The 13,445-nt window shown below is 36.1% G+C and overlaps 1 protein-coding gene across 3 annotated transcripts in view; it reads left to right on the forward strand.

Annotated features, from left to right (window-relative positions):
* The window catches only part of AQR (aquarius intron-binding spliceosomal factor), a 116,816-nt gene that overhangs the window by 74,760 nt on the left and 28,611 nt on the right, over window positions 1-13,445 (forward strand). For all 3 annotated transcript variants that reach the window (XM_024732459.1, XM_024732461.1, XM_024732462.1), the window contains exons 27-32: window positions 468-605; window positions 4,687-4,758; window positions 6,103-6,290; window positions 6,992-7,163; window positions 9,089-9,259; window positions 12,252-12,337. In XM_024732459.1, coding sequence (XP_024588227.1) covers window positions 468-605; window positions 4,687-4,758; window positions 6,103-6,290; window positions 6,992-7,163; window positions 9,089-9,259; window positions 12,252-12,337 — 827 coding nt within the window. The remainder of the gene's footprint in view (window positions 1-467; window positions 606-4,686; window positions 4,759-6,102; window positions 6,291-6,991; window positions 7,164-9,088; window positions 9,260-12,251; window positions 12,338-13,445) is intronic.

Raw genomic sequence — 13,445 nt, forward strand, 5'->3', positions numbered from 1 at the left:
TCATTATCCTTCCTAGCCTAGGAATGGTCATAATTTCCTGCTGTTGCCAGTCTCTGGCTTACTTCGCCATTCCCTGGTTGGCTTTTCTGCTCCTCCATCACCTGTATAACGAGCTCCCTGCAATAAATTCCCTTTGTTATGAATGCTTGAAGTAGTTTCTGTTTTCCTGGAGAGACCTTGAGTAATATAGACACAATGGTGATGGATATTTTATTCAGTATTTTTGTTGATACTGTAAATATTTTATCTTACACCAAAAAAAACAGTCCAAATTGTAGCTTGACTGTCAGTTATTTGAACTCAATTAGTACCTTATTAATTATGGACAGAATTACGATTCTTTAGGCTTAGTTTATGAGATATTTATATTAATTTCTCATATTGTCTCATAAACTGGATTGTATGAATGTATGCATGAGCTGTTTATTTTCCTAAAATAATATCTCATTGTTCTCCCACTTCCATAGGAGTTTAGAGCCTCCGAACTGCTTCGAAGTGGACTAGACAGATCTAAATACCTTTTGGTGAAAGAGGCCAAAATCATTGCTATGACCTGTACTCATGCTGCCTTAAAACGACATGATTTAGTCAAGTTAGGCTTCAAGGTAAAGACTTATATTTTAGTTCCTTAATTCATCTATGCAGCTTTTAGTTCTCTTCCCTTCCCCGCCCCTCTCCCTCCCCTGCCCCTCCCCTTCTCTCCCCTCCCTTCCCCTCCCCTTCCCTTCCCTTCCCTAGGCCATTTCCCTTGGACATCTGCTTCTCACTGAAGTTTGCATTTATAATTACTTTAAAATGTCTCTTTTAAAAGTGATGATAACCTCCCATGTTTATATGATTAGTAAACTCTAAATCTAATTTTTCTAAATTTAGTTATCAGACATATGTCCTTTAAGTAACATTATAACCACATGATTGTCTAACTAACTTCTAATACTTGTTAAGGTACATTAATTTATTTTCACTATGTTTAAAAAAATCTCCAAACAGAAGTAAAAGCTTTATACAAATAATATTTGACAACGTTTTTCACCTATTAGAAATCTGTACACTTGTTTACCTTTTAAGCACACATCCACTCCCAGTTATTTGTTCATTCAGTAAATAAAAAGCCATCTATGTGAGGATGTGTAATACAGTTATTTATACTGTCAAAGGAGATATTTAAATGACTTCATCTTAAGATAAGGACTGGAGAGCTAAAGGGCAAGACAGCCTGTTACTTGTTACTCAGTTGAAATGGAATGTAATCATTGAGCAGTAAATTTGAATTTGCAGACACTTTGTGACTTTGCTATTGATACTGACTAAACTCTGATTTTAATGCACATCATTTAACTTCCCTGCAACTCTTTTTTCTGTCATTAGTTATAGTGTTTGTGTACTGGTTTGAATTTAAAGTTAGTGCAAGCATTTGTTGTTGATGAAAATAACTGACAATTTTTAAATGTTATGAGCTCACTGGAAGATAAGTGCTAAATAAATTCAAGGTGATAGAATTATTGTTATCTTGGATGAAAGTTTCCTCAGTTGCAAGGTAGGACAAATATGATAATTTATTAAAAGGTACTGTGAACTTACCTAGTGGTGTGAACTTACCTTTTGCATATTAGTGAGAATTTTTCACCTAAATATTTTTTTCTTGGGGCTGACACATAAAATATACTTTGGATTGATATTAAATTATTATCAGTTTAATAATACAGGGAAATGATGCAGTCTAAATAGAGCATTTCATGCAGTTGTTCACATGCATATTCTACAAAACATTACTTGTAGCTTATCACATTTCCACTGATCATTTTCTTACATTGTGCTATATACATCTAAAGATAGTTAACATGAGTGCTGATAGTATCCCTTACATCTTTTATGTTTTTAATTTTGAAGTTTTATTTTTATCAAACTAACACATGCATCTGATGTAAGAGCTTAAAAACTTTGTAGCTCTACTTAACGTTAAAAAAAGGCAGTCCCCTACTCCCCTGTTACGCTCTAATTAATCTTTCAACTCTTCTAGTATTTCCTTTGACCTTTCATTTATATCAATAAAGAATGTTAAATTTCCATTAGGCATATATTTTGATTCTGTGCTGTCCCCAAAGAGACATGCAAGCACATTTGTGTACTCTTTTCCTTCCTTAAAACACCCAGTATAGTTGTTTCATAATTTTACTTTGTGATTAAAATCTCCTTTTTAACAGAATCTATAGATATGTTTTTTTTAATTAGAAATCTTTTTTTAATTTTCAAAGCAGAGCCACAATAAATTCCCATAAAACCTATTCATTAATCATCCAAGTTTAAGCAAAGACAGCTTCTCAGTAAACATTCTAGGGTGTTAGTTACTTATGAAATGTATCTGGTGCAGAGAATTTTTATTATTTTATTTTATTTTTTATAGATATGTGTTTTGGGTTTTTTTGTGGTACACGGGCCTCTCACTGTTGTGGCCTCTCCCGTCGCGGAGCACAGGCTCCAGACACGCAGGCTCAGCGGCCATGGCTCACGGGCCCAGGCGCTCCGCAGCATGTGGGATCTTCCCGGACCGGGGCACAAACCCGTGTCCCCTGCATCGGCAGGCAGACTCTCAACCACTGCGCCACCAGGGAAGCCTGATATGTTTTTATAAGTTAAATCACATTAGATTTGCAGAATTATTTCTCAGGAAAGAGGCTCTTTAAGCTGTTGTCTTTGAGCTGCTTCCACTCTGTTTTCCATATTGTGTCTATCACCTTCAGAGTCCACATGGGAACTTATGAGAAAACATGGCTTTTTGAACCCCTCATTCTCCTAGGTTCCTACCAGGATGACCTAATTAATCATTGTAATAGGGAAATTTAGCATTAGATAGAGCTAGAGAAGACACCCATCCACATGCCTAAAACTTTCAGGTAGTTTCGATAGAAACAGTGCAGAACTGAAACTTAACTTTATCATGTACAGTGGAAATCCAGCTCAGCTACCAGTTTTGAACAAATATAAGCATATTTTGGTAAAATGAGTAGCACAGAAATTAGAGGATATATGAACACAGTTAGTTTAAAAGGGTTAATTAGGGGCTTCCCTGGTGGCGCAGTGGTTGAGAGTCCGCCTGCCAATGCAGGGGACACGGGTTCGTGCCCCGGTCCGGGAAGATCCCACATGCTGCAGAGCAGCTGGGCCCGTGAGCCATGGCCGCTGAGCCTGCGCTCCGCAACGGGAGAGGCCACAACAGTGAGAGGCCCGCATACCGCGCAAAAAAAAAAAAAAAAGAGTTAATTAAGTATTAAGAGCAAATATTCTCCCCCTACCTTCCACTTCCTTGGAAAACAAAATAAGGGGAGAAAATTTTGAAAATAGAAAACAAAGGAACTCTAATTGGACTTAGTGAAAGTCTCAAAGAAAGTATTTTACCGATAAAGCAAGGAATAGGATATCATATTATCATAAGTAGCAATCAGAATTAGAAGTGGAAGGGAAAAGATAAAACCTGTTGGGAATAAATCTAGAAGAAAACTGGGCACATAGAAGAGGAGCTACATGAAAGAAAGAATGAAATTTCCTTAGGTTGGAGAAAGACTTTTCATTATTTTACAAATGTGCAGTGCCTAACATTCCTGGAAACTGGGCTAGAGGGAAGATTCAGGCATCAAACAAGTACATAAATATACAGATAGAATTATAAATTGTGATGTGCTATGAGACAAAGGCACAGAGTACTGTGAAACCCGTTTTAGATTGAGAGGTCAGAGAAGGCCTGGCTAAAGTGGGTTTTAAGCTGATACTTTAAAAATGAGAAAGAGCCAAGCAGACAAAAAGTGAAGAGAAAATAGCATGTTCAGAGAGCCTGAGGCATGAATGGTTTTACCATTTCTGAGAAAAATGAAATAGGTCAATGTAGTTGAAGCTTAGTGAGTAAGGAGGAAGGTGACATGTAAAGTATGAGAGGAAGGCAGGGGCCAGATTGAATATAGGCCCTAGTTAACACATCTCTTACAGTCCACATTAAGGGTCCTTTTTTCCTAGGACAGATGGAAACCAATGAAGGGTTAGAAACCAGGTGACGTCATGTGATGACTTGTTATATGAGTGGTTTAGGGGAGGCAAGACAGGAAGGAGAGGGACTAGTAAAGAGATTGCTGGCAGTAGTCAGAGTAGCAGCCTGGATTAGAGTGGCAGTGGTAGTAGAAATGTAGAAAAACAAATAGATTCTAGAGGGAGTTTTGAAGGTAAAATTGACATTGCTTTGGTGATGGATTGAATGCCGGGGGTGGGGAACAAAAGGAGATTGTTGAGTACCAAGTAGGATTCATAAGGGAAAAACATTACTGCAAAATACTACCTAGGATAGGAGTACCAATGGAAATGACCTCATATATAATCATAGGTTGATTCTTGCTTATATAGAACTTCAAAACTGAACTGAAAATAACTAAATTGATAATCTCAATCCAAGAAATGATAAACGAGGCTTCCTTAATGTAGAGTTGTATGTTTAGGGCACTTCCTTAAAGTTAAAGACTTGAATTGGAGAAGCAGTAGCATAATGGTAAAGAAGATCATGAACTTTCTGTTTGAATAATTTGTTGTTATTTTGATCTGAACTATTTGAGGGGTTTGGGGATGCTTATTACGGTCATGGTGGTAGCTGTTTGGCTTTCAAGCTCTCTTTTTGACAAGCTTTCTTTTTTCTCCCTTTCTCAGTATGACAACATTTTAATGGAAGAGGCTGCTCAGATTCTGGAGATAGAAACTTTTATACCTCTTCTTCTACAGGTAAGATACTGAGATTGAGACAAAGAAAATAGAGTTTTGGGCTTCCCTGGTGGCACAGTGGTTAAGAATCCACCTGCCAATGCAGGGGACACGGGCTCGAGCCCTGATCCGGGAAGATCCCACATGCCACGGAGCAACTAAGCCCGTGTGGCACAACTACTGAAGCCTGTGCACCTAGAGCCCGTGCTCTGCAACAAGAGAAGCCACCACAATGAGAAGCCCGCACACCACAATGAAGAGTAGCCCCTGCTTGCTGCAACTGCAGCTAGAGAAAGCCCGCATGCAGCAACGAAGACCCAACACAGCCAAAAATAAATTTATTTTTAAAAAAGTAAAGTTTTAAGAATTCTGGGGGGTAGCATCAGAAAACTACCCAGTTTGGGGGTGCTAATGCTATGATTATGTGTTCTCCTTAACTTCATTATGTTTGGTATTCTATTTTAATCTATTCACTGGTTATTGAGTAGTTTGTATTGTTTGGGAGCACTATTTAAAAATTCATAGTTTATCTCTAAGTTTTAAAAAGACTTAGTAATTTTAATCAAGAAAATTACATTGTTAGGCAGTTTGGAGGGAAGATGAGCTTCTTTTTCATTTCTTTTATTTAGAGTTGTTTCTGGAATTGTTTTTGATCCCTGGGTACATGGCTTTTCTTTATTTTGTGCCTGAATTTTTTTAGAAAAATGATATTTAAGAATGTTTTCTTATTTTACAATAGTCTTTACTATGGAGCATAAAAAACAAAATGTGGAATTCCTAATTGAAGAATAGAGGCTACTCTAATTTATAGATAAATTGGGTTCCGAAAATTGTTTTATAAAGCCAAGTTATTTGGGACTTGTATTTTATCAGAATATGTTACAAGGAACAAGGAGACAGAGTAGGAAACTGAAGTATCAGTGTAGAAAATTAAAGAAGGTATAATTTCTACTGCCTTGGGGGGTTCGCAAACTGGCTCTTGGCGTAATTGTGATACAAGGTATTTACTTTGACATCTTTCCATTTCCCGGCTTGGGCATCTGTTTCTTTCTGTGCACCCTTTGCCTAATTATGACCTAAGTCTCCCAGACCTCTTTGGGTTACCCTGCATATTAAAGTACGGTAATTCCATGCTTGCCTCTCAATCCCTCCATCCTCCCTCACACACTGTCAGCCAAGAGCAGTGGTACCCATACAAGTCGCTCTGTAAATTTGCCAGATTCTTTTCTGTGGAACTGGGGAAGAGCAAGAATTAATAAGCTGTTAAAGCCATCTTGTGAATAGCAAGAATCTTGTGCAATAAATTGGAGATTAACAGGGTAATATATTAGAGTATTTTGCCATTTCCTCACTTTTTATTTCTAGAATCCTCAGGATGGTTTTAGCCGACTAAAACGTTGGATTATGATTGGTGATCATCACCAGTTACCTCCAGTCATTAAGAACATGGCCTTCCAGAAGTATTCAAACATGGAGCAATCTCTCTTCACTCGCTTTGTCAGAGTTGGAGTTCCTACTGTGGACCTCGATGCCCAAGGGAGGGCCAGAGCAAGGTAAAGGAGACAGGGCAACAGGGGGCAGGGAGGGTGGATGGTAGGATATTATTTCTATTTAAGGACATCATTTCGATGATCCAAGTATTCGATAACATCTTCTGTATAGACTCTTATCTGTTATCCAGGAACTTGCCTGGATACAAATCTACAAATTGGAAAGTACCTTTATTACCTTCAGCATGGGGTGTGAATTGACCAAATTATATCCTTCATTTTATTCATTGAGATTAATTTAAGTGACTTCTCAGCTAAGAGCTTCTTTTCACTGTCACCTCCCTTTTTTTCATGCCCCCAAAAGATATACGATTAATAATCATTTTGAAATCTAAAGCTAGAGGTGAACAAGAGGAGAACACACTAATTCTTAGTTCATGAAATGTACAGGTCCCCTCTCATAGTTACCTCAAAAATTTTTTCACTGTGCAGACTCTTCCCTGATGTTTTTACTTAAGGAATAAAGGTAGCATTTACCTCAGAGAACGTAATGGAGCTATCATTTCTTGTAATATCATCAATCTTCTGATTTGGTTACTTACAGGGAGACAAAGGTTGCAAAAGCATTATTGTTAAAAAGAGCACAATGTGGATAATATGAAAATTAACAGGAAGAGCCCATCCCTTAGAAACCCCCTTATATATATTAAAAGGGGATTTACAATGCTAATATTTCCTGTTTTGGGGGGATTTGTCTTTGAAAGCTTATGCAACCTCTACAACTGGCGATACAAGAATCTAGGAAACTTACCCCACGTGCAGCTCTTGCCTGAGTTTAGTACAGCAAATGCCGGCTTGCTTTATGACTTCCAGCTCATTAATGTTGAAGATTTTCAGGGAGTTGGAGAATCTGAGCCTAATCCTTACTTTTATCAGGTAAGAAAAAAATAGGAAACTTTTAAGTTTATTTTGCATTTTCCTGGCTGAATTACTACCTAAATCAGTATTACTGAACCACTTGGACAAACCATTAAATAAAGCAAAGTTAGATCTCCACCTCACACACAACACACAATTTTCCATTTCAGATGGATTAAAGATATATACACCAAAGAAAAGAAACTTATATAAACATACTAAAAAAGAAGAAAATAATGATGAATATATAATGTTGGGGTAAGAAAGTTCTTTTTTAAGGTCATTACCAAAATCATAAAGAAAAATATTGCTCGATTGAGAGCAGAATTTATTTTCAGCCTTTAAAAAACAATGGGTTGTAGTCTGGATGTGTATAGAACTCTTTAAAATCACTTATAAAAGAATCAACCCCCCAACAGAAAAATGCAATAAGGACTAGAATATGCAATCCACAGAAGAAGATATAGATTTGTAGCAAGTATAAATCACTGGAATATATTTTCACCTCTGTTGGGTTAGGTTTGGGAAACTATATTCATGCAATGCTCGTAGGAAAGTAATTTGGTGAACATATTGTTAGTATGTATTAAAAGCAATACTCTCACTTATAGGAATTTATCCTTTAAAAAATGGACAAATTTGCAAGGACTTATATGCTGAAATGTTCATCACATCTTTTTTTATTGCAAATTATTTTTGAAAGGAGAAACAACCTTAATTACACTTTTACCTATTCCATATAATACTGAATAGCCACTAAGGGTGACATTATAACTTGGTTTACTGACAGGGAGAATTTTTATGCTATATTAATGAAAAAATCAGCTTGCAAAGTGTATCTATAGTATCCCGTTTTGCTTTTTAAAAAGCAAAACATACATATAGAAATATGTACAGATAATCTCTACAAAAAGATCTGGCAGCATATGCACCAAAAGATTTGTTCTTTTATCTATATTAGCTGATGCTTAGATAAATGTAGTTTGTTATCAATATAGAAAATGGAAAGATTTACACAGTCATGTGGCTCCTGTCTTCCAAAGAATGAGAAAATTTAGATGAAGAGTTAACTGAAGCTGTGTGTCACCAGAATACAAATGATTTTTCTGAAGGTCTTCCTGTAATTTTCCTGTTGCCTTTACATGAAATCCAGCTTCTTGTCCTTTTTGATTTTCATGTTATGTTTATGTTCTCATTTTACTTTCTTCTGTCATCTGTTACTTTCAATTTCGTCTCTGTTGAACTGGACTAGCAGCCTTGTGTATGCTTTCTCACTCTCACGTGTGTTTAAGTCTTGGTCTTAAACTCCTTCCCATCCATCTTTACCTAGACCCTCTAAGGTCACAGCAGGCCAGGATGATCAATTTGAGGCCACATCCTCTTCCCATCTGAAGTGGTCTGGTAGAGGTGGCAACCATTAGTGAGGGAACGAACATAATACACACACACAAAAACTAAGAAGTATGAAGGAAAAAGGAAAAGCATTGTGTAAAAATTGAGAGCCAACTACGGTACTGCTGGATGTATATGTTAGACTGGATTTTCTGCTGGCTTCTAAGATAGTTACCTTGCTTCTTTATGTTAATATTTCTTTCCATAACTATAGTTGCAATACACTATAACAGGATATTATTGATCTGTATTGTGATTGTTGTGGTCCCAGAAATATTAAGCCTTTAAGTTGGTGACTTTTATTTTATGATTGTTCCACGTATTGCAAATATATTGCAAATGTTAAAGGGAAGTAATTACCACATACTTTATTTTTATTTATCGTTGTTAATTTAGGATAAGTTATTGCTCAGTTTTATGAGAGGTATTCACTTGTCCAAGATATTAACTGTTCACTTCTTGAGGTGTGATAAATGAACAAATTGTGCTAGTTAACTGTTTTTTCAATAAAGGGAAATAAATACACAATCTGATTAATGTTTTCATTACAGAATCTTGGAGAGGCAGAATACGTAGTGGCACTTTTTATGTACATGTGCTTACTTGGTTACCCTGCTGACAAGATTAGCATTCTAACAACATATAATGGACAAAAGCATCTTATTCGTGACATCATCAATAGACGATGCGGGAGCAATCCATTGATTGGAAGACCAAATAAGGTAGTTTTACAAGTATAATATGTTCTCTTATTCATGTTGTTGGCAAGACGGAAAGATTTATATTTATTATGAGTTGTTTATGTTGTTCTACCTTGTCTCTTTGCTATCTCCTTTTAAAATATGTGAGAAAATGAAATAATAGGAACTCTAAATCATTCTCTGGCAATTCTATCTGACAGTGTTATTAGTTTGCTGTGAACGTCTGTCTCAACTATCACATTGAAGATTTTTGTTGACAGTAATCAGAAATAAATGTTTCTGAAACTTTCTGTTGTGAAATAGGAATTGTAGCATTTTTTTCTTTTGTTTGTCTTACAAAGGTATAATTTGTACTGCTTCTTATTGTGTGTGTGTTTAGGGGGGTGTTTTTTCTTGAGGATAAAGGAAAATCATAAAGTACATTCAGACCTTAGGATTTTTTTTATACTTCTTTATGTGATATGATGGAGTAATTACAAATAAAAATGAAGATGCTTGATTTTGTCAATTAGAAAGAATAACAAACATAAATATAGTATTAGTAATGATGCAATTAGGACTTTGGCTGTGAACATAGCTATATAAAAGCTCTTTTACCTTTTCTTGGAAATCATCCACAAGTAAGAGAAAAATGGGAGGAAGAAAAAACAAATTCCATTTTTCGTGAAAGGACATGTGACTAAGATCAAGAAGAAAAAATGGGAAGAGAATTTAGGGTCTTGAAAGTGCCAGCAAAAGCACACTTTCTGAAAGTGGTGGCATACTTTGAAGTATAAGAGACACATCCCTATTATTCAACAATGGATATGGGTATTGGGGTGAGCAGAAGCCTTCCTGGTTCCACACTGATTCAAAGAAGACTACAGATGAGCTATATTTGAAAAAAATACACCATCTCTATAGTAACAGTGAAAAAGAGAACCATCTGTTGTTAAAATCACTGAGCCTTTAGAAGAAAGTTCTGCTCACCCTAACCTAACCTCTTATGCATAGCTAATCTGAGAAACCCACCTAATCAGTGGTAAAGTAGAGGAGAAAAGGAAACTAGCACAAGCTCAATTTATAAATGAGGGAAAGAGCATCCGAACAAACTAATTGACAAGATAACATTCTCCAGAAAACATGTTGGCCTAGAATAGATGAAAATTTTGAATGCATATTTGGGTATGAATTTTAAGATACTTAATGAAGTATGCATTTCTGTGAGGGAAGGCTACAAAACAGAGAAATTGAAGAACCCAGGAAGAGATGAAATGTGAACTGGCGGAAAACAAAACAAAATCAAAGAAATGGAGACAAAATTAAAAGGAATGGGGAGGAACAGGCACTGTAGAACACCCCATAAGGGATATAGAGAGTGAAAATGAGAAACTAATAACTTTGAAATATAGGAAGTTTAGAAATAGAAGAACCTCAGTGTCTGAGGCCTTTTATTTATGAGTAATAGAAAAACTTAAACAATAAGGAAAGTTACTCTCTCTCATAACAAGAAGATGAAAGTAGTGTGGCTCCAGGTTAGGTTACAGTGTGACTCAACGATGTCATGAAAGACCAAGGTTCATTTCATCTTTCTGCTCTGCTGTCCTCAATCTGTGAGCCCAGTTCTCAGACAAGCTCTCCACATGGTCAGGATGACAACAGAATTTCCAGGTGTAATATCCATACATAAGAGCAAAGGACTATATCCAGAATATGTGAACTCCTATAAAAGTCATTGTAAAATATAGACAACCCAATACAGAATTGGCAAATGAATTGGACAGCATACAAATGGACAATAAGCACATGAAAAAATGCTTACCATCACTAGTTGTCAGGGAAAATGCAATTAAAACTAGAGTGATGCACCACTACACATCCAACAGACTGGCTAAAATTATAAAGATTGACAGTATACTACGTGTTGGCAAGGATGTGGAGCAACTAGAACTCTGGAACTGGAACAGTGCTAGTGAATGTGTGTACAGCAACTTTGGAAAACAGTTTGACAGTTTCTTATAAACACCCACATGGTCCAGCAATTTTACCCCCAGATATTTATCCAAGAGCAATAAAAATGTATTTATACAAAAATATTTGGACATGAATATTCATTGCAGCTTTATTCAAAATAGCCCTAAACTAGAAACAACCCAAATTCCGTGAACAAGGGAATGAATAAACAAATTGTAGTATATTCGTTCAGTGGAATACTATTCACCAGTAAAAAGGTATGAACTTCTAATTTATGATTCCATTTTTATGGAATTCTAGAACTGGCAACAAAATAATCTATAGTGACAGAAAGCTGATCAGTGGTTGCCTGGGGCTGGGGGATACAGATTTGATGACAAAAGGGACTGAGCTCATGGAAATTGTGATTGTGGTGGTGGTTATTTGGGAGTATATATTGTCAAAATTTATCAAATTGTACATTTAAAATGTTGCTGGGCATCAAATTGGGATATCAGGTATATAATTAGCTGAACAACAGTCCCTGCTTTCATGGAGCTGAGTAGTCTAGTAGGGGGAAGATTCTTAATTCCACAAATATAATAGTTACTTAGGTATCTGCAGAGTTAAGGATGAGTGCTATAAGTGTGAATAACATAGGGACATAGCCGAATCTGGTTACCATGGTTTATTTCATAGTGTTCATTAACTTGTTCTTTCAATTCCAAGTATATAGTCATGTTCTTTTGGGATTGATTATTTTAAGGATAAGATTTTTTTTTTTTTTTTTGCGGTACGCGGGCCTCTCACCGCTGTGGCCTCTCCCATTGCGGAGCACAGGCTCCAGACGCGCAGGCCCAGCGGCCATGGCTCACGGGCCCAGCCGCTCTGCGGCATGTGGGATCTTCCCGGACCGGGGCACGAACCCGTGTCCCCTGCATCGGCAGGCGGACTGTCAACCTCTGCACCACCAGGGAAGCCCAGGATAAGATTTTTATTTCTAGCACTTTATTTAAATGATCTCTCTAGAGTTTTTGCTTTTGAAAATATACCATATTCCCCCCTTTTTTTTTTGCCTCAGGTGACAACCGTTGACAGATTTCAAGGTCAACAGAATGATTATATTCTTCTTTCTCTAGTACGAACGAGGGCAGTGGGCCATCTGAGGTATGTAAGGAAACGTTTTCATAATAGTGTTGAACTTTACTGTATGCTTTAATTTTGAGCTTCTGTGGCTAAGTAGTTTTAAATTTTATGTTGAAAGTTTAATTAATTTTGGTGCTTTTTGTTGGACTGTAGCAGTATCATATTCTTTGTATAGTTAATCATTGCCATTGCTTCTGAATTTTTTGAATCTTAAATGTTTTAGTAATTTTAACTTTTTTACTCTTCAGGAACAGTCAGAGATAGCATTTGATCATAATATATATATATATGTATGTATGTATGTATGTATCTCCTATGTCTGTTTGAAACTTAATGTCAGAAATTAAAAGAGGTAAAGTGGTAAAAAGTCTAAGAGTAAACTTTGCATTGCACAGGATTTCTCGCTTTTCCCTACACAGTCTTTTACCTTCAGTGTTAGGATAAAGGAACCATTTGTTCTCCCAGTATTAAGAATTGTCAAAACGAACAGTAATATATCTTTATCACTTATTGTGATGTATTTATGTGCTGGAGATTTATGGGAATAATACCTCCTTGTTACAAAGCAGCCATTTAGTTTTATATAAACCTTCATCTCATATGACTTACTAGCAAAACTATAAGGAGAGTTCATTTTATTATTTTATTTGATGGATATAAAAAGAAAATTCTGCAAGCTCTCATAATGTTGTCATTAAGTCAAGATCTATTTGGTGCTTAACCCAGAGTGATCAGGTTCCATTAGACCGATAACTTTTACGTAAGAGTAAACAAAGATGTAATGTTTCAAGAAATTGTTTCAATACTATAGCATTCTAAAATACAGTGTGTTTTTACTTAAGTGTCAAACATGTTTTGGAGACTAACTTTTCTAAAAAGCGGTTTCATTTCCACATTGAAATTTATAGCTGCTGCTGCATAGGGTATCATTATGATTTACATAATTAAAATCTCTTACCCAAACTCACAGTATGAATACATGAATACTGCTTCTTCCCCTTCCCTTTTTCTTACTCTGTAGTGCTTTTTTTGTCTTTTTCACATTCCCATGACTTTATTTCTATGCTGTTTTTTACCTGACTTCTGGAAACTTAAAAAAAAATAAAGAGAAAGATGATGATAACAAAAT

This window comes from Neophocaena asiaeorientalis, unplaced genomic scaffold (assembly GCF_003031525.2).
Source record: "Neophocaena asiaeorientalis asiaeorientalis breed wild unplaced genomic scaffold, Neophocaena_asiaeorientalis_V1.1 scaffold119, whole genome shotgun sequence".
In the NCBI taxonomy this organism is placed as follows: domain Eukaryota; kingdom Metazoa; phylum Chordata; class Mammalia; order Artiodactyla; family Phocoenidae; genus Neophocaena; species Neophocaena asiaeorientalis.